At 41.5% G+C, this 27319-nt stretch overlaps 1 protein-coding gene across 2 annotated transcripts in view; it reads left to right on the top strand.

The window, feature by feature from the left end:
• LOC131501172 (S-adenosyl-L-methionine-dependent tRNA 4-demethylwyosine synthase TYW1) overlaps positions 1 to 27319 on the top strand; it is a 216146-nt gene that overhangs the window by 114479 nt on the left and 74348 nt on the right. For both annotated transcript variants that reach the window (XM_058710917.1, XM_058710916.1), the window contains exon 13: positions 17450 to 17585. In XM_058710917.1, coding sequence (XP_058566900.1) covers positions 17450 to 17585 — 136 coding nt within the window. The remainder of the gene's footprint in view (positions 1 to 17449; positions 17586 to 27319) is intronic.

The raw sequence follows: 27319 nt of genomic DNA, 5'->3' as shown, positions 1-27319 counted from the left end.
CCCCATTAGACTGAGTTGCTTGAGACTGGTGCCCCCTGCTTATTTATCTTCATGTCACCATGATGTCAGAGTCATGGCAGCCTGCCTTCTTCCTTTTTTCCCTTGCCTTCCATTTACAAGTAATGAGATATCCGTAACCAAACAAAAACACACCTCTGTGCAGCACACCAGGACACCCAAGAGATTCATTCACGTGTGTACCCAAAAGTGGGTAGATTGGGTGTTGGAGGAGGCTGTGGAGTGAGGGGAGTGGCAGCAGAGGCTGCAGGGACAGGTCTGATAGGGGGTGGGGACCACCCTACTGGCAGAGGATGTGAAGGCTGAAAGCATTTGCTACACAGCTGGGGAACCACTACTGTCTCTGAGAGACCTTGGTGACTGGGGGAAAGGAAAGGGAAAGGAAGAAGGCAGACACAGAACTGGAGAGTTTCCTGCTGTCTGCCCCTGGGGATTTAGGCTAAAGGACTGCCCTGCAGCTCTGGGAACTCCCCACTTTAGGATCCTTTTACCTGGTCACGGGCATACCCACAGCCCCAGGTGCTAAGCACACACCTCCTTCCATTTTGCTGCCCCGCCCCACCCCACCCTCTTTAAATGCACTGCTCTCCCCACCTTAGTTGGGGAGTCCTCTCTTGCAGGAGAAACCAAAAACTTGTGCTTTAGCACCACCTTCTGGAAGAGAAAAGGAAGACTCCCAATTACCAACCTGTCTAAATTATTAGACTCAAAGTAAAGGCTTGACCTAAGTAAGAAAGGTGTTTCCTACTTCAGATTCAGTGGCAGAGGCACTTATCATGAATCACTATGAAAAATCATGGTAATATGGTATCACAAAAGGAAAATGACAGTTTTCCAGCAACTGGACCCCAAAACACAGACTATTCCAATCTAACTGATGACATAATTTACACTAGCTATTATGACAAAATTCAACAAGCTACAAGAAAACTTAGAAAGGCATGAATAGAAGGAGTACTTTACTGGGATACCTGGGTGGCTCAGTAGGTTAAGCATACACCTCTTGATCTTAGCTCAGATTTAATCTCAGGGTTGTGAGTTCAAGCCCTGCTTTGGGCTCTGCACTGGATGTGAAGCCTACTTAAAAAAAAAACGAGTACTTTACCAAAGATGTTGAAATCCTAAGGAAGAGCCAGACAAACTCTAGAGCAGAAGAACTCAATGAATGGCATGAAGAATGCATTTAGAAAGCACCAGCAACAGAGCAGATCAAATGGAAGAGAGAATCAGTGAGCTGGAAGAAAGGAATCTGGAAATGATTATTTTTATATTTACAGTCATTTATTTTCTTATCAAAATGATAACATTGACATTAATCTTTTTTTCTTTTTATATAATTTGTTATCAAGTTAACGAACATACAGTGTATTCACTGTGCTCTTGCCATTGAGAGTAGATTCCCATGATTGATTGCTTACATACAACACCCAGTGCTCATTCCAGCAAGTGCCCTCCTCAATACCTATCACCCATTTTTCCCTCTCCCTCGTCCCCCCATCAACCCTCAGTTTCTCTGTATTTAAGAGTCTCTTGTGGTTTGCCTCCCTCTGTGTTTGAAACTGTTTTTTTCTCCTTCCCTTCCCCCATGGTGAGAAGATTTTAAAGATTTAGGAAAGAGAAACTCTGTGAGGGTGCATGGGTGCCTCAGTTTCTCTCTCCCCCTCCTGTGCTGGCACTCTTTCTCTCTCTCTCAAAAAAATAAATAAGCATTAAAATTTTTTTTAAGAAACTCTGTGAGAACTATCAGACTCCATTAGATGAATTGGTATACCAGAGGGAGAAGAGGGGGAGAAGGGAGCAGAGAGTGTATTTAAAGAAATTAATGCTGAGAACTTCCCAAACCTGGGGAAGGAACTGGACATATAAGTCCATGCAGCTAATATAACACTTGTCTCAGTATGAAAAGACCTTCAAGACATATTGTATTGAAACTGTCAAAAGTCAATGATAAAGAATTTTAAAGGTAGCTGGGGGAAAAAAAGACAGTAACTTAAAAAGGAACCTGCATTAGACTATCAGCAGATTTCTCAGCAGAAACTCTATAGCCTCAGAGAGAGGAATAACTTTTCAGAATATTGAAAGATAAAAACTGCCAGCCAAGAATACCTGGCAAGGTATCCTTCAAACATGAAAGAAAGATAAAAGCTTTCCCAGACAAACCAAAACTGAGGGGAGTTCACCACGACTAGACCTTACAAGATAAGTTGCAGGGAGCTCTCCAAGCTGAAATGAGAAGATGAAAATACACACAAAACTCTGATTAAGGTGGTAAATAGACAATCAGAATTAGAAAACTATAACTGACTTTTAGAATAGCATATTATACTCTTAATTGTAGTGTAAAGGTTAAAGGAAAAACATTAAAAATAGTTATAGCTACTACAACTTGGTAACAAAATCACAGCATGAAAAGATGATTTGTGACATCAAAAATACTGAATAATATGGGGCACCTGGTTGGCTCAGGTCTGACTCTTGATCTCAGCTCAGGTCTTGATCTCAGGGTTGTGAGTTCAAGCCCCATATTGTGCCCTGTGCTGGCCATGGAGCCTACTTAAAAAAAAAAAAAAAGGAAATAAAAGGATGGAATCTTTATAGGCAAATCAAGATTAATTGCTATCAGTAGAAAATGAGTATTTTATCTATGAGATGTGTTTTGTAACCCTCATGGTAACCACTAAGCAAAAATGTAGAGCATAGACACAAAACATAAAGAAAAGGAAGACAGAGCAAATCATCATGGAAGACCACCAGCTTACAAAGGTAGGAACAGAAGGAAAAAGAAACAATGGGAAGGCAAGAGATAAGACGCCACTAGTAAATCCTTACATGTCAATAAGTCACCCAAAATGTAAACGGACTGAAACCACCAATCACAAGGCTCAGAGGGGCTGAATGGATTTAAAAGACCACAAGACTCAACTATGTGCTGCCTACAGGAGATTTATTTCATCTCTAAAGACTCACACAGACTCAAAGTGAAAGGGTGAAAGATGATATTCCAAGATGGAAACCAAAGGAGGTGGAGCAGTACTGATATCAGACAAAATAGACTTCAAGCCAAAAAAGGTAATAAGAGACAGGAAGGTCATTATATAACGATAAATAAATCATTATTACATCAAGAAGATAGAACACTTGCAAATATATACAGTCCTAATATCCAAGCACTGAAATAGATTAAGCAAATACTAAGAGATCTTGAGGCATAAATAGATAATTCAGTAATAGTATGGGACCTAAATACCCCACTGTCATCAGTGGATAGATCATTGAGAAAGGAAGTCAAGAAGGAAACTTGGAATTGAACCACACTTTTTTTTTTTTTTTTTATAAATTTTTTTTTTTTCAACGTTTTTTATTTATTTTTGGGACAGAGAGAGACATAGCATGATCGGGGGAGGGGCAGAGAGAGAGGGAGACACAGAATCGGAAACAGGCTCCAGGCTCCGAGCCATCAGCCCAGAGCCTGACGCGGGGCTCGAACTCACGGACCGTGAGATCGTGACCTGGCTGAAGTCGGACGCTTAACCGACTGCGCCACCCAGGCGCCCCGGAATTGAACCACACTTTAGAGCAAATGGACTTAACAGACATACACAGAACATTCCAAGATAAATAAAGAAGTCAGTCAACTTAGTAACAAAAACAATCTGATTAGAAAATGGGCAGAAGAACTAAATAGGCAGTTTTGCAAAGAGGACATCAAAATGGCCAACAGGTGCATGAAAAGATGCTCAACATCACTAATCAGGGAGATGCAAATCAAAACCACAATGAGATCCCACCTAATACTTGTTAAAATGGCTACCATGAAGAAAATGAGGGACAACAGATGCTGGTGAGGATGTGGTAAAAAGGGAATTTATACATTATTGGTGGGAAAGTAAATTTGTCCAACCACCAAGAAAAGAATATGGAGGTTTGTCAAAAAATTAAAAATAGGTCTGCCATATGATCCAGCAATTCCACTTCTGGATATATACCCAAAGAAAATGAAAACAGGATTTTGATGAGATATGTACTCCCATGTTTATTGTAGCATTATTCACAATAGCCAAGATATGGAGACAACCCAAATGCCCATACACAGATGAATGGATGAAAAAAAGTGTGGTACAATACACAATGAAATCTACTCATCCACGAGAAAGCAGGTTATGTTGCCATTTGCAGCAAGTTGGATGGATTTCAAACACATTATGCTATGCAAGTCAGACAAAGACAAGTACTTATATGTGGCATCTAAAAAAGTTAAATCTGTTAAAAAAATAATAAAATGGTGGTGACTAGGGAACAAGGTGGGGTGTAAGATTGTGGTGTTTAAGGGTACAGACTTGTAACAAGTAGTAAATAAGCCATAGAGACCTAGTGCATAGTATAATGAATATACATAATAATTACTATAATTATGTAATATAATAAATAGTATATTGGCAATCTTATTACAATATATAAATGTAACATGCTGTATACCTTAAACTTACACAGGATCATATGTCCAATTTAGTAAATAAAAAAGACACTATTGTTTGTAAAAAGAATGATCATACACACAGGCATGCACAAAGTTTAAAATTTAACATAGGAAATCAGAGAGTTGGTTAAAATTATTGGCCACCGGGCAGTAATATGAAAAGCAACAAAGTTGTTACAACAATAGCTAAGATGTTACTTTTTGAAGTTGTATAAAAAGGTAGAGTTAAAAGGGAAATGTTTTTAAAATGTCAGTATATCAATTTTGCATGGGGTTACCATTCTTTTTTAAACAACTTTTGTTAGGTTTAAAACCCTTGGGTTTTCAGAAGGCTCATGAGGGAGAAGTTGGGATAGAGAGGTGTTAACGATATACACACACACATAGCATATACAAAAAGGGAGTCTGTCCCTAATTTAAGGCATGTTATACATGTGTAAAAAGAATTAAATCTGCCAGAAGTAGGATGTAGATGATTCCCTGCAAAATAATAACCAAGGAAGATAATTCATTGTTTTTTCAGGCACAGTATTCTTTGTGAATGCCATTATGGACCGAGGAGAATTACAGAGAAGTAAATAAGCTGTGTACTCAAAAGCGTCCAGCAAAATGCCTGACACATAGTGAACGTTCAGGAAGTGTTACTGGGTCTCTCTTCCCCACTCTGGCTGGTGAGCCTCCTCTTGTCAGCAGGAGGATCATGATACGACACGACGCTGGTACGGTCTTGACTGCCATCAGTGAACAAATGGGTACAAAGGCATTGGTCACCCAGTCCTCTAGAATGGGCACTGGTAAATTGGGAGGGAGGCAGAGAGGAAGCGATGAAGTGGCAGGGGTGGAAGAATGGGAAATTAGCAAATTTCTCTGATGTTGAACACAAGAGGTGTTTTTTTTTTTAATGTTTATTTATTTTTGAGAGACAAGAGTGTGAGCAGGGAAGGGGCAGAGAGAGGGAGACACAGAATCCAAAGCAGGCTCCAGGCTCTGAGCTGTCAGCACAGAGCCTGATGCAGGGCTCGAACTCACGAGCTGTGAGAGCATGACCTGAGCCGAAGTCGGATGCTTAACCGACTGAGCCACCCAGGTGCCCCTGAACACAAGAGTTTAATAACTGGACGGGTACGCCCCATGCAGAATACTCAAGAAAGAAAGAGTTCTTGGAAAAGGGAAGTTCCTGTGTTGGATTTCTAAAGCATTCTTTAAGCTCCTGTATTAAGGGTGCCATGGTTCAAGGGAGTGTGTCCTTTCTTGAGTTATGTCCTTACCTGGGCAAAGGAGAGAATGTATGGGAAGCAACCATTTTAGGTTTGGACTTCCAAGAGTTGGCATATTTGGTTATTTATTGAAATATCTACCTAGACAGAGGAAAAAACCCAAAGCCGAGATACACTGATTATTAATGCGTGAATCGAGAAGAATTTCTGATAATTGATAGCCTAATAGAGATGGATTAACGAGCTTAATGTTTAGGTGTACTTTCTCTAAAACAGAGCAATCCTACTGGTGTGGGAGTAATATGTTAGGGGTCCTAAATATAAGGTGACTTTCCTACCCCTCATTTCTCCAAAGAAAGATGTGAATAGTTCGGAAACAATTTAAAAGAAGAACACTGAGATTTGACATACCAAATAGTACAATGTGTTATAAAATGACAAGTTTCAATTACTCTGGACTGTAGAGTAGTGAAACAATAGTCCTGAGATGCTCCTACTTTTAAACTAGTACTTTCCTGACTTGAGGCCTCTTTGAATTGAGCCAAGTGCTCTCTCACTTTTACCCCTGTGGCCCAAGAGAAAATGGAAAGAGAAATGCTTCTCCAAGTACAGATGATATTTGGAGGAATCCAAATACCAGTTTCTCTGGTGTCTTAGTGTCTTTCAGAAAAACAAGGCAGTAGATTTATGAACAGAGCATAGAGGTCTTGAATTTTGGAAGTCCTCCCTAATGTTTATAGTGCTAATTCTGTATAGAAGTTCAGCTCCTTCAGGGGTACCTGAGTGGCTCAGTCGGTTAAGTGTCTGACTTTGGCTGAGGTCACAATCTGACGGTTTGTGAGTTCAAGCCTGGTATTGGGCTCTGTGACAGCTCAGAGCCTGGAGCCCTCTTTGGATTCTGTGTTTCCCTCTTTCTGCCCCTCCCCACTCACTCTCTTGTTTCTCTCACTCTCCCCTCCAAAAATAAAGAAACATTAAAAAAAAAAAAAAGCTCAGCTCCTTTAGTTGAGCTTTCAAGTGGACATCTTGCGACCATTTTAGCATCGAGCATGCACTAGGAAGTGATGAAGCTGTCTGAGTGACCGGGGGGTTTATTAAGTTGTTTTTTTTTTAATTAAAAAAATTTTTTTTCTAGATTACTGTAGTATCGCCCATACTCAGAGACCTTCTAAGGAGATTCTTGGCTTTGTCAGTTGGCCTTCCCTTGACTCACATGCAAGTGTTACTTTCAGGCTACTTGCCTTTCCAGGATACTCAACTTCTCCTTAAGAGAATTTCAGTTTCCCCTCCAACTCCAAAGTATGTGGCTCTTTGCTGACAGTTCTTCCACTGAGGGGAGTTTTTACAGTGAGTGGTCCTCAAGAATTATGGACGATAGAAGCGAACACCTTAGGCAAATGAGAAAGCTGTTAGACTCTGTGCAGCTTTATGATTTTGTCAACACAAGGGCTAATAAAAGTGACGAAAATATGTAAGACACATAGTATTAATAATGGACCGGTAGTGATTGGACCATAAAAACCCTTTCTCTTGAGGAAAAGCCCTCTTCATTTCACCAAAACAAGTGGTTTTATAGTGGTATTTTTAAATTTTTTTTTCAACATTTATTTATTTTTGAGACAGAGAGAGACAGAGCATGAACAGGGGAGGGGCAGAGAGAGAGGGAGACACAGAATCTGAAACAGGCTGCAGGCTCTGAGCTGTCAGCACAGAGCCCGACGCGGGGCTTGAACTCATGGACCGCAAGATCATGACCTGAGCTGAAGTCAGATGCTTAACCGACCGAGCCACCCAGGCGCCCCATATAGTGGTATTTTTAATAGGCATATAACCGATATATCATAGTCTCTTATCAGTTATCTTTTCTTACAATCACTCATCTTAAAACTGAGTCCCTCAAACTGACAGTCAATTTATTTAGCTCATAATTCTGGGTCAGCTGGGAGGGCTTTTGATCTCATCTGGCTTTGCTGGCCTCAGTGCTGTTCACGTGTCAGTTGGCAGATCTGCTGGGCTGGCCGGTTCATGATGGCCATGGCTGGGACAACTGGGGCTTCTACTCATGTAGCTTATTTTCCAGCAAGTTAGTCTCAACTTCATCACGTGGTGACAGGGCCTCAAAGAGCATCAGGAGAGGGCAGGCTTCAGTGCACAAGCATCTTTTCAGCCCCTGCTTGTGTCACACTTGCTCACTTCCGTTGGCCAGAGCAAGTCACAGCTGAGCTTAGAGGCAGCGAGAGGGCACTCACAGCTGCAGGGCAAGGGGACGTGGATGTAGGGAGAGGAGGAATTTGCCCGTGTCTGCAGTCCACTCCATGGCACAACGGGCTGTAGTTGTCAAGGAGGATAAACTTGAGCCACCGGGACCCGGTATTTCTTAGGCACTCAGTTGAAAAAGAATATATAGTTATATGGGATGGTTAGAGTGTCATTAACACCAGAGATTTCACGTTGGCAGTTTACCAGAAGTAGGTTTTATTTGTCCTGCACCATGTTCAAAAGCTTTTTTGTTTGTTTGTTTTCTGAGCCAACATTTAACATCCAGAGATGTTGTATAAAATCTGAATTTCTGACTTTTGGGAAAGACAGTGTGGCAAAAATTGTCAAAGGCCGAGTAAAAAGTGCCGTTGTTACCACACTATGACACTTCACTCTTACCTGGTTTTATTACTTGCTGCACTTCTGACACCAGCTGTGTGGATTTTTTCCACATCAAGCGATTCTCCAGTTCTCTGTGGACACCAACTGGGTGTCCTACAATTCAGTTATGACACCATCTGGAGTTAATGCAGACCACACAGGTTCAAGACTCAGTCTCACAAGACTGCCCCACTTCAGACACCAGCCGCAGTCCCAGATTGTACCCGTACTTCTGACCAGCCAGCTATAGATTGGGGCTTCCCGTGACTCGCTCTTCCGGTTCAGTAATTTGCTAGAACGGCTCACAGAAATCAGGGAAAACCGTTTACTTATGATTATTGGCTTATTATAAAGGATACGACTCAGGAATAGCCAAATGGAAGAGGTGCATGGGACAAGGCCTGGGGGAAGGGTTGCTACACTTCCACACCATCTCCCAGAACACTACCCTCCCAGGACCTCCGTGTGTTCACCAGCCTGGAAGCTTTCTGAACCCCATCATTTTGGGGGTTTTACGGAGGTTCCATCACCTAGGCATGATTGATTCAATCATGGCCAGTTGGTGATTAGCTCAACCTCTAGCCTGTCTCCCCTCCCTAGAGGCTCGGGGTGGGGTGGGGCTGCAAGTTCCAACCCTGTAATCACGTGGTTGATTCTTCTGGCAACCAGTCCCTATCCTGAAGCTGTCTAGGGACCCATCAGGAGTCACCTCATTAGTAAAGTAATTCTTTGTGGTTGTAGAGGTCTATTACGGATAATGAAAGATGCTTCCCTCACCTCTGTAACTCAGGAAATTCCCAGGGTTCTAGGAGCTTCATGCCAGGACCCAGGGACAAAGATCAAATATATATATCTTATTATACAGCATCGCACCGTGTAATGTTTATCTTTATGATGAAGCCTGTGGTTTTCAGCCTGCGTAACTGTTGTCCATTTTGTCATCTCCTCCACCATGAGGCTAAGTATCACCTGCCACTTGTCAGAGGGGTTGCACCATGCATTCTCTTATAGCAGAGAAATTTGTCACCATTTCTAGCAAATGTGGAACAACAAAGGGTAGACTCTGTGTTTCACATGCAGTCTGTGTTTTGGTGTCCAAAGAACTTTTTCCTTTAAAAGTGGCTTGCTTGATTCACACTATCCTCCGCCCCTACAGACATGGGAATTTAGGACCCTTATTCTAATTCTGTACAGTCTGTGCTTGCATTCAACCCTGCAATCAGAAAGGTCCGTCACACCATTCGTCTACCAGAGCACACCATGTCATTCCTTCTTATAAATTGCTCTGCGCTGTGATGCCAATGACCTACAGAAAGACACCTTGTTAAAGGCAGACCTCTGAAGGTCATCGTGCTGTAAGGTGATGAAGTTGTTGAGAGTGATGTTCTAAACGCCGAACAGTCTCTTCTCTCTGAGGACTCGCAGAAACTAACTGGTTTGTTCTTCTTTTGTGTTCATTTGAAACTTATGACTGTGTTGGGGCACCTGGGTGGCGCAGTTGGTTGGGCGTCCGACTTCAGCCAGGTCACGATCTCGCGGTCCGTGAGTTCGAGCCCCGCGTCAGGCTCTGGGCCGATGGCTCGGAGCCTGGAGCCTGTTTCCGATTCTGTGTCTCCCTTTCTCTCTGCCCCTCCCCCATTCATGCTCTGTCTCTCTCTGTCCCAAAAATAAATAAAAAACGTTGAAAAAAAAATTAAAAAAAAAAGAAAAGAAACTTAGGACTGTGTCCCCGTCTTTATAAATGTGTTGGGGTGAGAGGCCCTTTGTAGACTTTGTGTAGCTCTTTGTAGACCGGCACATTCTTAGCTTCGTCCTGAGTCCTCCCCGCTTTACTTTTATTTTATCATTATTTTCTTATCTGTTTGTTTTATGTTGTTTTTAAATTTACACTTAAAATCTTATTATTTTTTTCTTTTTTAGTAAAATATTGTTGATGCAGAGCTTTCTGTGTGTTAGCTGCTGATCATAAGACTGTAGAACTATGTTCCATATTTAACTCTGGCACAGTTAACACTTTGCTTCTCAGACCTCCTCACCACCACCAAATTTGTGCTAATGTCCATTTACCTTTGAGCACCTTCTTCTAAAACCAGGTGTGAACTTCATTCTGTGTTGCTTCTTCCAGTGGTGTTTCTGTTACTTTGCTGTGTTTTTTTCCTTTGGGTTGTTTTTTTGTTTGTTTGTTTGTTTTTGAGAGAGAGAGGCAGCAAGCGGCGGAAGGGCAAAAGGAGAGAGAGAATCTTAAGCAGGCTCCATGCTAACCATGTGGTTGCAGGATCACTGCAGGGCTTGATCACATGATCCCGGGATCATGACCTGAGCCAAAATCAAGTCAGACACTCAACTAACTGAGCCACCCAGGCGTCCCTGTTTTCCTTAGTTTTTGCTAAGACATTCACCATACATATGTTAGAGAACCTTTATTGTATTGCTCTTCATATATTAGATGCTTATTGAATATTTAAAGAAATGTATGAGTTTTAATAAAGTTTTCTTGTATTTGTTAGCTCTAAGTGGTTACAGGAAACCACTTACAATGAAATAAGAATTATAAATACCACCTGATCCTTTCAGTAGAAGCTTTTTTCCCTCCTCCCAGTCCATTTTGTTTGTAGCAAACATGTTAAATTTAAAATACAGTCTTCTCTTGTGTCTGTGCATTGATAGAACACTTTTGAGAAATATGCATGTCTAGATAAGCTAAAAAAAAAAGAGAAAGAGAGAGAAGAAGTACAGTGAGGTGGTAAGAACTGGGCTCTGGTCTAAAAGAAGCTTTGAATCTTAACTGGAGCTCTTGCTGTCTTAGTGACACTGGGAAGATGACTGCTTGGGGGCCTAGTTTCCTAACCTGTGAGCTGATTTGGTATTAATGTGGCATTGTGAGTATATGAGATAATGCATGGAAGCACTTAGAAGTTTCACTTTTGGAAAGGTAGGCTAAATAATAATCAAAGTACACTTTAAGACAAGAACCGTTACTTGAGATAAGATGGACATTTCTTAATAAAATATTAAACCCACCAGGAATATAAAACAGTTTAACAACTTAAAACTTGCAAACACTCAATAATGTAATCTCAAAATTGAAAGAACTATAAGGAAAAATGGTAGGTTTTTCACACATTTCTCTCAAACTGATAAAACAAGCGAATTAAAATCAATAGCAGCAGTGAAGGTTCAAACAACTAAATCAACACATTTAGCCTGTATTACAGAAAGAGAGCACTGGAACAAGAAAACTTTGGAATATAATTTCTTTTCAAGAGCAAGTTCTGCAACTTGCTTTGCAGAACAATTAGCAAATGGCCACATGCTGGGCATTATAGCAAGTTTCGACAAAGTATTGAAATCATACAGAGCATGGTATCTGAACATACTGGAGTTAAACTATAAATCGATACAGAAAGATTACTAGAGTATTCCAGTATGTTTGTAATGCAAGCAGTGCACTTCTCATTCACGTATGGGTTAAAGAAGAAATCACAGTGGACATAGAAAATGTTGTGATGAATAATGGTAGAAATAAAAACAAAATGTACGTGATGAATGTCAGCAGGAATAACAGTACAGACCTTCAAAACCTGCTTCTCTATAAAAACAGCGAGAACACTGGCAAAAATTGTCAGTCTTAACCAAAGGTCCACAACAATCTGAGGAGCATTTATTCTAGAAAAATGGCTGAATCTCAATAAGAACAGTAAGCTTTGTGATATGTCGATATGTCCTATTTTATGTCCTGAGTTTCCTGATGTCTTAATATGTTCTATTCCATTCTAACTTCCCAGCTCTGCAGTAGCCGTAAAAGCTAATAGCTTATAGTCCTAGTAAAAACCAGCAGCCTGGCAGCCAGGGGAGGAGGCAAAACAGTTGGAACTCCTTCAAAGTCCCATTTCCAGAGAATTGTCATCATGTGGGTTGTGTGGCAGTTCCCTGGAACCCCTCATGCACAGGGGTTGTCTTTATTTGAAGTGACTCATATTTTGTCTAGTGAAAAAGCCTTTCTCTGGGGTGTTTCTCATCAACAGTCATCGGCAGCTGTTTAACTTCACAGCTGCCTGAAGCAGCAGTAATGGTCGGGGCAAACGAGAAACTGACCAAAGAACTTAAAGGGGAAAGCTGGGCAGTGAGATGTTCAGAGGGAACTTTGAAAAGCCCCGTATGTTCCTGGGAAGCTGGAAGCGCACACACGTGGGCAGGGCTGTGGGCTTGCCAGGGAAGATTTGACAAGGCTCTGTGTTCTCACCTCTTCCCCAGTGTTGACGTCTTGAACAAGCAGACAGTGAAGACTAAGGCAGAGCTCTCAACTGCCTGCCTGGGCATTGAAGGCATGCCCCAATACACACACACACACACACACACACACACACACACACACACAACCCTTAGCAAAGTCTGGGAGCCTTACCAGTTGAAGGCATTTAAGTTATCTCTGGCCAGTCATTAGCAGCCCACTAAGCTAACCCAACAGGCTAAACACAAGAAAGAATACAGAATTTACCAAAGTAGTTCAGTAACAACAAAAGCAGCGATAAACAAACAAAGCGACAGTGCTTGGTTTGGGAGGTATCCGATACACAGAGTTGCCACATAATATTATTTAAAACGTTAAATGTTTATTTTAAAAAGTCACGAAACAGACAAATGAGAGTATGGCCCATACACAGAGAAGAAAACAACTAATGGAAACGGTCTTTTTTAGATTCCACACGTAAGTGAGTTCACGCAGTATTTGTCTTTCTGTGTTTGGCTTATCTCACTTAGCATAATGTCCTCCAGGTTCATCCGTGTTGTAAATGACAGCAGTTCCTTTTTTCTCATGGCCTGAATAATATGGCCTGTGTCTGTCTATATTTTTTCTTTATCCATGTGTCCACATTTTCTTTATCCATTCATCTGTTGATAGAAATGTCGTTTCCATGTCTTGGCTATTCTGAGTAATGCTGCAGTAAACATGGGGGTGCAGGTATCTTTGCAAGATACTGATTTCATTTCCTTTGGATAAATACCCAGAAGTGGGATTGCCACATCATATAGTTCTATTTTTAATTAATTGTTAATTACATATTTATATATAACCATTATTAATTGTATAATTAATTAATATTACTTATTCCCATTTATTTGGGTCTTCAATTTCTTTGATCACCTTTGAGAAGTTCTTAGACGAATATTCCTCCATTCCTGGAGAGTGATTCCGTTTCAGGACAGGCCCAAGAACCTGAGTTTGCAGGTCCTTCTGATGCATGTTGTCCTGACCACAGTTGGAGACATTCTGCTGTGAGACTTGAAATACTGCTCTTGGCTTTCTGTGACAAGAGGCCTGGCCAGCGCTGCCTGTGAAAGGCCGTTCGGATGGAGACATTGTGGTGCAGGGCTAGGTGAACACGCTCCGAATCTCTCGGCTCGAATCTCATCGTTGACACTTGTGGATTCTTGAACAAGCTACTTAGCTGCTTAACCCTTTGAGTCATAGTTTCATCATCTTTAAAATGGGCAAAACTGGCAACCACCTTGTTAGTTTACCACGAGTGTTCAATGAACTGGATGAGAAGGGTAAGGCACTTAGCACAGTGCACCCAGCACATGATGAATACTCAGTAGATGGTACTTTTCTCCTTCCTCTTTATCCTCCTGCTCTTTAACTCCTAAATTATTTGACCAGGCCTAACAGCCCCAGATTATCTTAGAGATTCTGGTTTTAATAGTATTGGATCTTTGGGCCGTTTTGGTTGGTTATTTATTTGTTTGTTTGTTTGTTTGTTTGTTTATTTTTGTCCAATAGGAGCATCAAACTTCTTCTCTAAGCCACTTGATTTCTTGCAAACATAAATCTCTCTTCCTTTTTTCCTTTCTGTACAGATTAGGAGGCCTGAGGCCTTTCCATACAGAAAGGAAAAAAGGAAGCATTTTTACGTTCAGTTGTCAGTGCATTTCTATATATGATCATTTTTAAACATGTTTATTTATTTTGAGAGAGAGAGTGCACGCTTGCACGAGTGGGGGAGCGGCAAAGAGAGAGGGAGAGAGAGAATCCCAAGCAGGCTCTGTGCTGTCAGCTTCGAGCCTGATGCAGGGCTTGATCTCACAAACCATGAAATCATGACCTGAGCTGAGGTCAAGAGCTGGACACTTAACCGACTGAGCTACCCAGGCACCCCTATATATTTGATCATTCTTAACTTAGAGATATAAAATGAACAGGATGAGGGGCGCCTGGGTGGCTCAGTCAATAAAGCATCTGACTTCGGCTCAGGTCATGGTCTCATGGTTAGTGAACTCGAGCCCCGCGTCAGGCTGTGTGTGTCATGCCCAGAATTCGTGATCCCCAAAGACCACTAGGGAGCCGAGTCCGATATAAAAGCAAAAGAGCCTTTATTCGAGCTAGCTCGAGCTCAATCCCCTACCTGCACCTATGCAGCGGTGAGATACCGGGGAGAGAGAGCGAGTTTCAAAAACACAAAGGTTTTATAGGGGTCTAGGGGCAGTTGGTGAGGTAATGGCTGTGGCCTCAGCTGATTGGCTGGGGAAGGGTCGGAGTCCTGTTACGCAGGTCGCTGGGCGAGTTTTGATCAGGAAGTTTGAGCGGGTGAGCGGGTGAGGGGTGAGCGGGTGAGCGGGAGGTTGCTCAAGGGGAGGAGGCGTGGTCTAGGTGAAGGACACAGAACAAGATGGAGTCGGGGTCGGCGTAGGCCCGCCCTTTCAAGTGCTGACACCTTGCACCTAGGTGTCTGGAGCCTGCTTCAGATTCTGTGCCTTCCTCTCTCTCTGTCCCCTTTCCCACTCACACTCTGTTTCTCTCTGCCTCTCATAAATAAATAAACATTAAAAATTTTTTTTAAAAATGAGCAGGATGAAGGATCACCACAATAATCATATGAAGGTGCATTGGGCATTTTCAGTGGGGTTTAGGCTTTCAGTTGTATTTCCCTTTTATTATATGGTCGTTTTTAATTGTTTTCAGCAGCAATGTTAGATTCTCAAACACAAATTATTATCATGATTTTAAAGTTATAACATTCTCTTGCTTTTGGGGGAACTAAAATGATAGCTATCATTGTATAGAATGGAGACAGGTAGATGACCATGCTGAGAACCACATTGCTTGCCCTGGGGAATAGAGGCCAGTACCATATAAGATCCCTGAGGCTCAGAAAATTTCTCCAAGTACTTTTAATATTTTGAGTCCCTTAGGAATAAGTTCTGTAATTCCTAGGAATTTTTCCTCTTTTCCATTCTTTGCCTGCTCCTTGGTAAGAGCAAGCAATAAACTTCCTTGATTATAGCATCTCAGATATTTAGTATTGACTAAAATTTCTTATTGGTACTGTCAGTGTTCAGGGCTTCCCATTTTGCAACTGATGGAGGTTTGTAAAATAACTAGGGCCTTTGGAATTTACTGTTCATAATCTTAAGTAGTTTTGGAGGCATAGTGAAAAGGTCAGGTCAGTTCCCATTTTTGCATTAGGCAGCTTTATGACAAAGTCCTGTAAGTATCAGATAATGATAGCCAACAGTATCCATTAAGACAACCTCTTTTATTTTTATTTTTTGTAAGACATGAGTCCATTTAAGGTAGCATGCCCTGTCTGTTATTAAAGAGGCTCCCAGGAAAAGGAATGAGGAGACAGAAGTATGCTCCTGTTTTTCATTTTCAGTAATTGATGTCCTTTGCTCAGTAGTGACACAGTATTGAACTTTTAAGGATTCCCTTTGTAGCCAGCATTGGAGAGGGATTAAAGCAATGAGTCTGCCAATATGCAATCACTTCTTTCTTAACTTTGGTCAGACCTTCTCTACTTTTAATAACTTCGGGTTCAGACCCCTGTGATTTTTCCATATGTCACTAAGCCAGATCATGGTAAGCGTTTGTGTGGCCTGCATGCCCTCAGAAGCTTTGTTAGCTGAAGTCAACAATATCAAGTAAAAAGTAGCTTTAAGTATCTGCCTGTAAGGCTGGGTACAAAGAAAGCTATGGTTCCTGCCCTTGAAGGTCTTACACTCAACGACAGATAAGGACCGATACTGATAGATACAAAAAGCATATAAACCCCTTTGATGGTGAATTTCATGGCATGTGAATTATATTTCAGTTTTTGAAAGTGCATAGACTTTGAAACAAAAAACATGTAAATAACATTCCAGGGGTAAATACAAATCCTGGAATAGTTATAGAAAGTTAATAGTGGGAAAATTTGGTCAAAGGATTATTAAAGGGAAGTTTCTTTCTTGTTGCAAGTTTATTGAAGGGAATGAATTATGAGACCCACTTGAAGGGAGAGGAGAGAGGTTTTGGAAAGAGCACCATCTGGGCTCGATGCATAACTGGCAAATAGGATAGTAGATCAGAATGACTTAATGAAATGAGTCCGTGAATTTGAGAGAAGTGGAGAATGAGCGGTATTCATGGAAACTGATCAAGAAGGCAAAGAAAAAGAATCTGCAACGTACAGTTTTCTTGGGGGTTGTGCTCCTTTGTAAGGGCTTGGTTGTTGTTGTAGCTCTGCATTGCTTAAGGCTCCCTGGCTAGGGAGCTTTGCCCATGCAAGGCTGGACTTTAAACTCACTCTGGCTCTTGGAGGGGTAGGTGAGCTACTGGTGTGGCTTTGTGCCTTTCTAGGAAGGCTTGAGCTTTTTGGGGCTGTTTCTTGTTCCTTAGGAAACTTCCATCAGGGAAGTGACGACGGGAGGTGGCCTGTCAGCACGGACCCCATGTGGCGGCGACATTTCAGCTGTATAATTCTTGAACGGCAGAGTTCACGGGGAAACTTAAGTCTGAGAGCCCCTTCTAATTGCCCTGGGCTGATGGTACCTGACCTGAAGCTAGAGCTCATTTTGTTTATTTTCCACTAAAAACTGTTTGAAGAGGGACCAGTTTTAAGTAATTGAATGTTTTCAGGTTATTAAGGATGGTGTCCAGTCCATTTTAGAAATAATCAACTGACAGCCTATTGTACCACATCATTCAAATCATTGCTAGACCCCGTGACGTGTTGAATTACCCCATCTATTATCGATTGTAAATTTTACAGCATGACAAGCCTGACATGGGCATAATTTTTTCCCTATTGTTTTTTGTTTTGTTTTTCAAATTATGAAGGAACCTCAAACCAGTCACACAGCTGTATGTCAGTGTGGATGCTAGCACCAAAGATAGCCTGAAGAAAATTGACCGCCCACTCTTCAAGGATTTCTGGCAGAGATTCCTCAACAGCTTAAAAGCCTTGGCAGCAAAGGTAAGAATTATGACATCTTTAAAAGAGAGAGGGGGGGGGGAAAAGAAGAAGTGGAGAGAGGTGGTTTTTAAAAAAAAAACCTTCAACCTTGTTTTAGACTTCCACCCACTTTGATTATTCAATAAATATTTATTGAGTTCCTCTTAAGTTTGTAGCACTCTGCCTTTTATGTATAATTTGTCCTTCATGTATTTAGGGAGAGAGATACATGCTCCCAAAGTTAATTAATAAAACATGGTAAAGTAGCAGTTCATAGCTACCCTAGAAGAGATACCAGCAAATAGTATATGTTTATTTTTTTTATTTTTTATTATTTTTTTAAATGTTTATTTATTTTTGAGACAGAGAGAGACAGAGCATGAATGGGGGAGGGGCAGAGAGAGAGGGAGACACAGAATCGGAAGCAGGCTCCAGGCTCTGAGCCATCAGCCCAGAGCCTGACGCGGGGCTCGAACTCACGAACCGTGAGATCGCGACCTGAGCTGAAGTCGGACGCTCAACCAACTGGGCCACCCAGGCGCCCCAAATAGTATATGTTTAAATACGAGATTAATTTTCTTGAATTTCCAAGACCAAATTTCCTACCTGTAAGGGACTCAGCCTCAGAATTTCCAAATGTAATGCCTTTTTCTTCCAGCATTTGCCCTCTTTTATGTCTTCTCTTAGGTCATATTTACTTTCCTAGTCTTTTATTTTTTTAAAGTTTATTTATTTTGAGAGAGTGAGCACATGTGAGCGGGCTGAGGGCAGAGAGAGAGGGGGAAGGAGAGAGAACGGGCAGGGGAAGGGTAGAAGAAAAAGGGGGAGAGAGAGAATCCCAAGCAGGCTCCCAACGCGGGGCTCGATTGTATGATCTCATCCGTGAGATCATGACCTAAGCCAAAACCAAGAGTCTGACGCTTAACCGACTGAGCCACCCAGGCACCCCTACTTTCCTATTCTTTTCGACCTAAAGTAACCTTCTGATTCTTCTTTTCCGTTAACCCCATATTGTAACAGTTGGTATTTTCTGTTAGTTCTGCCTCTCTTCTCTCATAGCCATTCCCTTGTCCTGTTCTCTTTGCTTCTGCCTTGCAGTCCTTCACACTTTACTCCAACATGACAGATAATGAGAGTCACCACAGAAGCTTCAAAAATTACAATTTCCTATTCCTAGTGGCATTTGAGAATCTGCATTTTAAACATCGCAAGTGGCTTTTGATGTGCCGGCCCCATCTGGGACTCACTGTCCCAGAAAACCTCCCTCTCTCTCCTTTGCCCAGCCCTTACTCACTTTGCCATTCCTGACCCACCCTGTCTGGCCCCAGGAAGGCCGTCCTTCCCTGCTTAGGTTGGTGTCTCTGCAGATGCGCCCACTACATTTTCCAAGTCTTTGGTTACCTCCCCAGAGCCGAGATTGTCCTTTCTTTCCATTTCTTTGACTTGTAGAAATTGTGTGTGACCTTCCATGCTCAACTTCATTATTACCTCAATTTTGAAGCCTTTTCCAGTTGCAAACAGCTGCCCCTGTCTCCCTTAAGTTTTATATCTATAAGCACACGTTATTTCTGCTGTTTTATGTCAACTTCTCTCTTCTCAACTGAATTCCTTACTCATGTCTTAATTCCACACGAAGTCTAGCACAGCACATCTTATGGTACTTGAAAAGGGTTTCTTGAAAGAATAAATGGGTGGAAACTCAACAGAGCTCTGTTGTGGTAAGATGTATACATACATTTTCTGGGCCATTCAGATGATTAAAACTCCCCCTTCCCCCATTTTATGCTTGAGAAGTTAAATCAGTGCCTTTTCGGGCAATTAGCACTGACAGTATTTAGGTAATGCGAAATAGGCATTTGGTTTCTCATCTGACCGGTCTTGGATTATTTAGAAAGCTGGCAAGCCAGGTGCTTCTTGGGCTCCTAAAGTCTCTTCGTCTCTGGACTTCACCCTCAGCTCTATCCCCTCTACTCATTGCCGAGACAGGAGATACATGGCGTACAAGTCAGAATGCACTTGGATAGAAGCCAGACAGCAGGAGCTGGCATTATCGGACCCATCTGAGATTGTTACCTAGGCTGTATTTTGAGTCAGATGTGGACGATGAGAAGCAGGCATTAGTAGAATGGCTTAAGAGCTTCTTTTTCCTTTTGGCCAAAATTTTCTACAAAACGTATTCTTACTTGGAGTTATAAGCCCTTAGATGTCCTATTCAGTTGTTGTAAGTACTCTGGGTTGACTCATTGAGAGTAATGAAATAATTTAAAGTTGTGCAGTATTTTCTAACCTGTGAGCTTCTTACGTGTAACGTCATAAATTGTGTCCATGTAACTCTGGTTGGAAGATTTTCCTTGGGCTGTTAGACTATCCTGGCAGATTAGGGCAAGTGCTTTCTAAGCATTTTGTAGCAATTAGAGTGCATGTTTCTTATTGTGTCGTTCATGTTGCCATTTAAGAAAGATCTGTGACAGGGAACTGCTCTTAAATTAACTACATCTAGCTATGTTACTTCCTTCTGAATATCTAATATTACTGGTACAGTAGATGCTATCAAGAAAGTTCTGCTTTACTGCTGTTTAATACTCAAAAATAACACTTATGTTGCAACTATACTTATTAGCTAGGCTCCAACATGTTATTACTGTAATCTGGCATCATTTGAGTTTTTAAATAAAACATTTTAAATGAAAGTGACTTTAGATACTTTAATTAGAACATCTATGCATTTATATTATTATCTTTATTGCCTGTTTAGGCTTTTAGTACGTTAGTACTTTTTGTTATTTGTTTTAGGCTTAGCAAGGAAAGGCATTAGAATTGAAAGAATTTCTTGAACTTTATAAACAGAAAAATTTGATTTGTCCCAAGATTTTCAGCCTGTTTATGAGCTAGTGTAACCCAAAGCAGAAAGAGGTAGGGTATTTGGGGTTTTTTTGTTTTTTGTTTTTTGTTTTTTTTTTACTCATGGCTAGTATAGTATTTTCATTTCTGGATCTTTATCCTTTGTCAAATTGTTCTGCTTCAAATATGAGGAGAGAGATATATTGGTACTTGAGTATATGGGGCTAAAAAGCAATTCCATCAAGGTAACACAGCAAAAAATGTGTTAGCTTCAATTTCCGTCCACGACAGCTACTTGTCACACAGTTTTTTGTTTTTTGTTTTTTTTTTTTTAAAAAGAAAAATCCATCTTGTAAATGACAACACTGACTGCCTTTGGCAGGAGACTTTTATCAGCTGTGTGACCAGATGTGTTTCTGCTGCACATTGTTATGCCAGGTTGAAGATCCAGCAGGATAAGCGGTGGTATTGATATCCTTGAAACGTTATATTTGAAAAGAAAGGCAAAAATAGTTGTCTGCATTACACATTCTTAGATCTCAAGAGTGAACATTAGCACTCTTTTCCGCAAATGTGAGCATGCTCTGACCTGATGTTATTAGAGTTAATATAGTTTCATTGTTAAGAAGGGCTTATTGTACATTAATGAGGTAGATTTGTATCTAATAAGAGGTAAACCAGTGTATCCATGTGGCCCACAATTTGCAGCTTAAAAAACAAACATTTAATATTTGACTTCCTTATCTCTGATTATAAAAACATTATGTGTTCATTATGGAAACTCAGGGGACGTAAAGAGAAGTATAAAGAAGCAAGGAAAGAGGTTACTTCTAAATCCAGGACCTTGAGACACCGACTGCTAACATTTAAAGTACTTCTATTTAATCCTTTGGTGACGGGGAGGGGGAGGGCGGGAGGCTGCGTTTTTACATAGGTAACTCAATTTTGTATGTTGCTTTTTGTTGTTAACATGAGGTCATAGCATTTTTTCATGCTATTAATTTTTCTGTATGACCTTCGTATTAAAGACAGCTTAGTTTTTCACCTCAGCGTGAGATCACAGAAAATACATATATTGGTTTCTGCACCCGGTTTCTGGCACGGAGCTCCTAGAACCCTTGTAGTGTTCTAAGTGGTAAGGCCGTCTTGTTTTAGTGTTTCACCTTTGACCCCATACTTAACATAGGGCTCCCAAAACCCTTGTAAATTCCTAAGTGATAAGAGAAGATCATCTCTTGTTCTAATGAGGTGACTCTGGGGGGACTCCTAAGTGGCTCGTAGATTGGGTCTCGTCACCAAAAAGATGAAGCTAATCAGAAGGCTGGAATTTTCTGTGGGTTCCCTGCCCCCCACCCCACTGTGCTTCCCCATTTCTCTAGAGAGGGGAGAGGGCCTAGAAATGGAGTAAATAACTGATCATACCTACGTGAGGAAGCCTCCATAAATCCCATTAGGGAGTTTGGGAAGCTTCAAGGTTGGTGAACACAGTCACACCAGAGGGGTAACACGCCCCAACTCCATGGGGACAGAAGCTCCTGGGCTCGGGAGCCTCCCAGACCTCACCCCGTGTACCTCCTCATCTGGTTGTTCATCTGTATCCTTTCATAAACTGGTAGATGTAAGTAAGTGTTTCCCCGAGGTCTCTAATCTGCTCTAGCCAATTAATTGAACCTGAGGGAGGAAGGTCAGAAGCACACGTGATAACCTAGACTTGACATTGTCTAAAGTGTGCTGCAGTGTCAGAAATGAGTTAAGTTGTAGAACACCCAGTTGGTGTCACAGAGACTTGCTTGTGGGGGAAAACCGCCCACATGTTCGATGGCCGGACGTGTTCTGGCTTAGTGGAAAGGGAGACACATGGGAGAGAACACGGGTTGTTCCCTACTCACTCGGTTTCCTGCTTGTTGGCCAGTAGGGGGGTCTAGTGAGAGTGTGTCATGTTCTGGCACACTTCTTCAATTGTGCGTGTCTGGCAATAAAGTCAAATTCCTGTCTTTATCACACTCGAGAGGAAGCCTTGATGCCTGTGCTGCTCGTGAGTTGCAACATACACACGTTGTCATTTAAAACCATTTCTGAAGTCACGTGCAGCCAGAGATGGCATGTCCTAGTCGGTAGCATTGCTATTTTCATTATTGTGTGTCTTACAATCTAGAGTATCTTAGATGAAATGAAAGAGCATATCTTCTCCCTTACCTCCTTTTTGGGATGAGCAAGTCTCCCCTCCATCGTTCTGACTAGTCCTGCTGCTTATTGACCCATTTTCTTTATTTCCGCCTCCCAGCATTGATGCCAAAGTCTGCTCTTCAGTCTTTGTCCATCTGGCTGTGGTCTGCATATGTTTTTTTATTGTCATCTTTTTTTAGGCTTTATCTTGCCCTTTACCTTCATCTGTTACCCATGAGCCCGCTCCATGGGACGGGCCTCCCAGGCTGTGGATTCTGTCCAGCCTGGGTTTTTTTGGGTTTTTTTTTTTGTTTTAATTTTTTTTTTTTAATGTTTATTTCTGAGACAGAGAGAGACAGAGCATGAGTGGGGGAGGAGCAGAGAGAGAGGGAGACACAGAACCCAAAGCAGGCTCCAGGCTCTGAGCTGTCAGCACAGATCCCGACCCGGGGCTCGAACTCACAAACCGCGAGATCATGACCTCAACCGACTGAACCACCCAGGCACCCCCTGTCCAGCCTGGGTTTAATGCCACCATACCCTCCTCTGCTTGACTAAAAACCATGTCCTGGTTTTAGCCACTTTTGAAATCAGACCAAGACTGCCGTGCTTGGATCTCTCCAGCGGTGTCATCCAAAGCCAGTGTCTACGAACTGACTGGTTCCCTCCAGTGCCAGGAAGTTCTGTCATAAGTACATTTTTCTCCAGACGTGACTTCTGCCTAAGCTCATTCTAGGGAAAGATGAACGTGTTGCATGTTGGGTTCATGTTGAGGCACTGGGTGATTGGGTCAGGCAGATAATTGCTTCAATCTTGGGGACTCAGGAACGTCACAGTAGGAACATGTAGGTGTGAAAGTCATCTCTGTAGCAGTTTGTTGAAGGCAAACAGGTGGACGGAATTGTCCAAGAAGGGTCTAGAGAAGGCCAAAGAAGGAGCTGTAGGGAAAACAAATTTTGAAGCTTTCAAAATGAGGAACATATGGGGAGTGAGTCTGGGAAGAATTTGATAAAGGTGTTGGTGCAGTTTCATGCAAGTGTGGTATGTTAACGTACAATTCAAGGAAACAGTTTGGTTCCAGAAAGAGAAGGGGAACGTTAAGTATGATGAAAAAGAAACTTGGTCTATCAGTTAGTCTCTAATGACTATGGCAAAAAGAAGTACAGTGTTTTGTGTAGAAGCCATTGTGTAGTGGGTTGAATGGGGACAATAGATATTAATGTAATAAATACTAACTTTTTGAACCAAGAGCAACAATATTAATGAAGAAATGAAAGGTATTTCCTTTTATCAGATAAAAATTTATCTAAGCATATGTGCTAATTTGAAAATAAATATTACTGTAATGAAGAATATAAGATGACTCCTATGCCACCAGAAGTCAAAGGTGAAAAAACACTATCGCTATAATGCGTAGCTTCTGGAGTTTTAACTCTTGTGTGTATGTATATGTATGTGTATTTTACTTACAAAATGAAATCATGCCATACATATTTTTACAACTGTACTTCTTATTTATAATACCATATTTAAAATATTTACTTAAAATATCAACTTCTGTCAGCATAGATTAATTTTGCCTATTTTCTGGATATAACAATTTAATTTTGCCTTTGGCGGCCTTCCCTGACTCCCTCCTTCCCCCTCCCTGGTTTATATCCCACACTGCCCATACCCAGCACTTACGAACTTGAAAGATCCCTGAGAGAAGGCAGAGTGTATGTGAGGTCTTTGTGCCCACCATGGTATTCCCAGCTCTTAATCACAGGTCAACACACAGTTGCCAGATAACCAGAATGCGATTGATCCACTCCCGTCGTGATGTGTATTCAGTTGTTTCCCATCGATTTGTTGTGTGTAGTAGTTATGAGCTTGGGATTCTGAAACAAGACCACCCAGGTTTGAATCCTATTTCCTACCACTTCTTGGCTGTGTAATATTGGTCGTGGGATTCAGTTTTCTCTTCTGTAAAATGGGGTTGATAACAGTGTCTTCCTCATAAGGTCTAGATAGAAACACCTAAAAATATCATAGAGTGCTTGTGTTTAAATTTTAAAATATAACGCCCTCTATCACCAACCTTGTGTATATAATTGATTTTGGACATCTTAAAAAGTACAGTACATGAGGTGGTAAATACTAATGTAACTACCATCTAGCCTAAGAAATAAAAGATTATAAACTCAGTTGCAGTCCCTGTGAACCCCTTTTCTATTATATTTCCTTTCCTTCCCTCTCTTGCAGAGGTAATCAATATGTATTTTGTGTTTATTTTTCCATGCTATTTTTATCCTTCACTCTATTTACACCTCCATAAACAGCTGTTTTCCATATTGTAAAACTATTTACATAATAGTATCATTCTATAAATATCGTTCTGCAACTTTTCCTTTTTTTGACCATTTAAAAAATAAAATTTACCATTTTAAATATTTTTACATATACAGTGCAGTGGTATTCAATACAGTCATATTGTGTAACCATCACCAGCATCCATTTCCAGAACATTTTTATCTTCCCAAACTGAAACCGTATGCCCATTGACCAATCACCCCAGTCCTCCCCTCCTTGCAGTTTTTGCTTGTTGGTTCAATATTATATTTGTGAGATGTACCCGCGTTGCTACGTTTTGCTTTTGAGACACTGAAACTGCTACATAGCAATCCGTCCTATAAATATCCCACAAGGTACTAATCATTCTCCTGTGGATGGGCATTTAGGTTTTTCTGTAGTTTTCAGCTGTGCAGTGAATGTTAGTGAAAGTGAGGCTTGCGTACCTGTGCCGTAGGAGTTTCTTTAGGGTCTGCACCCAGGCGTGAACGTTGCTGGATTGTAGGGTATACACATCTTCAACTGGATTTTCCGTTTTTGTTGTTTTTCATAGTACTCAGGAGAGTGGCTGTACTTCAGAGGCAAGCGTATGAGAGTTTCCATTTTCTATCCTCACAAGCCAGTAGTATTGTTGGCTTTTAAAATTTTGCTAAGCTGATGGATGTGACTTGGCGTCTGTTTGTGGTTTTATTTTGCATTCCTCTAATTAGTGAGGTGAGCATCTTTTCATGTTCTGGGTCATTTCCTTGATCACTTTTACATACCTTGCTTATTTTTCCATTGGTCGTTTACATACATTTTCTGATTCTTTCTTTCAGTAATGGTCTTTCCCTAACGTTGGCACGGTTTGTTTTCTCACTTCCTTCAAGACTCCATTCAGATAGTCTGTCATCAGAGAGTTATTCGCTGACCATCCTGCGTAAAGGAGTTCCCCTCCTTGGTAGTATTCCTGTCCCTCTCCCCTGCCTGTTTGTCACATAGCACAGGTCACTACCTGACTCGTGTGTTTATCGTGGGTCTCTTCCCCAGTTCGAACATACGCACATACGCTCACAAGGGCAGGGACATTGTCTCGTTCTCTGCTGTATCCTTAGCGCCTCCCATCGTGCTTTGCCTGTAGTGCACATTTAATAAATAAAGAGAATGAATATAAGAACACATGTATGACGGTATTCAGGTTTCCAGAAATGATTACCCCCCACCATGGGCTATGTAAAGAAATGCTAGAAGGTAATAAAAAGACACCATTCCTCCAACTTTGTGAGCCTCCACAGGGTCGATACATCCGGTTCGTCAGAGAACCTAGAGAAGAGCGCTGCAGATTTCTGCTGGGCCAGAGACACTAAAGTTGATGAAGATACAGGTAACCACTCCTGGTTCTGCCCGGCTCCCCTCAGTACCTGCCCCCCACCCCTCCTGGCAACAACTGGATAAAAACTCCTCAGAACCAGTGAAATGGAGAGAGAAAATGTTCTGTGTCTGTGTCTCTCTTTGTACTTGACGTATATATTTACATACCATCAGATTCTCCCCTCCAGGGCTTGCAATTCAGTGATTTTTAGTACATTCACGAGGCTGTGCAGCCGTCACTACCATTTCGTTTTGGAACATTTTCGTCACCCCAGCCAAATTTCCTTTTTACTTATAATGTTAAAACACTTATTTAAAAACGCCTTTGTGTTTCGTGCTTAGGTCTCCAAATACCTGTGTTTTTCTGGAAAGTGTGTGCTGCCTCCAGGGTCTACCCAGCAAACTCGTACAGGCTCACGAGTGCGGCCCCCGCCAACCAGCAGCTCCCTGGGTGTTCGCCCCTGGGAGCCAGGCCCGCGCCACTCCAGCCTTGCTGGTGACACTGGAAGCTAGGTTCAGAATTGAAATAAATATAAGGCAGACCTTTGATCTTGCAGAGAGCGTTATTACTGCAAGTTTCTGTGTTTAATAATAAAGCGCCGACAGCTAACATCTGTTAAATGATTGCCAAGTTCTAGTCCTGCTAATCGTTTATGTGCATCATATCGCTTTATCTTTGCACACTTCTTCTGAGGGAGATATTGAAATCACCCTCATTTGACAGATGAGAAAACTGAGGCTTATGAAGTTGTTTGGCCTGTTACCTGTTCGTGTTTGCTTATCCTCTGTAGCCACAGTGGAGGTCGCCGTTTCTGAGAATCTGGATGAGGCTACTGAGTATCAGAACCTGAAAACTGGTATTTGAACTCGGGTTTGGTTCCAAAGTGCTCCATTTTGTCAGTCAGTACTCTCTATATCTGGAAGATCGAAGTTAGTCCTGTTGCCTAAAATTACCATTTTCCCTTCTTTTATTTATTCTTTGAACCGGGACAGTAAGACGTATTTATTTCTAGATGATGTGAAGAGGTGGAGATTTTCATGGGTCAGCAAAAGTTTATGAAAACATT

This window comes from Neofelis nebulosa, chromosome 18, assembly GCF_028018385.1.
Source record: "Neofelis nebulosa isolate mNeoNeb1 chromosome 18, mNeoNeb1.pri, whole genome shotgun sequence".
Lineage (NCBI taxonomy): Eukaryota > Metazoa > Chordata > Mammalia > Carnivora > Felidae > Neofelis > Neofelis nebulosa.
The sequence above is the reverse complement of the archived record's forward strand: the minus strand, read 5'-3'. Positions and strand labels throughout refer to the sequence as shown.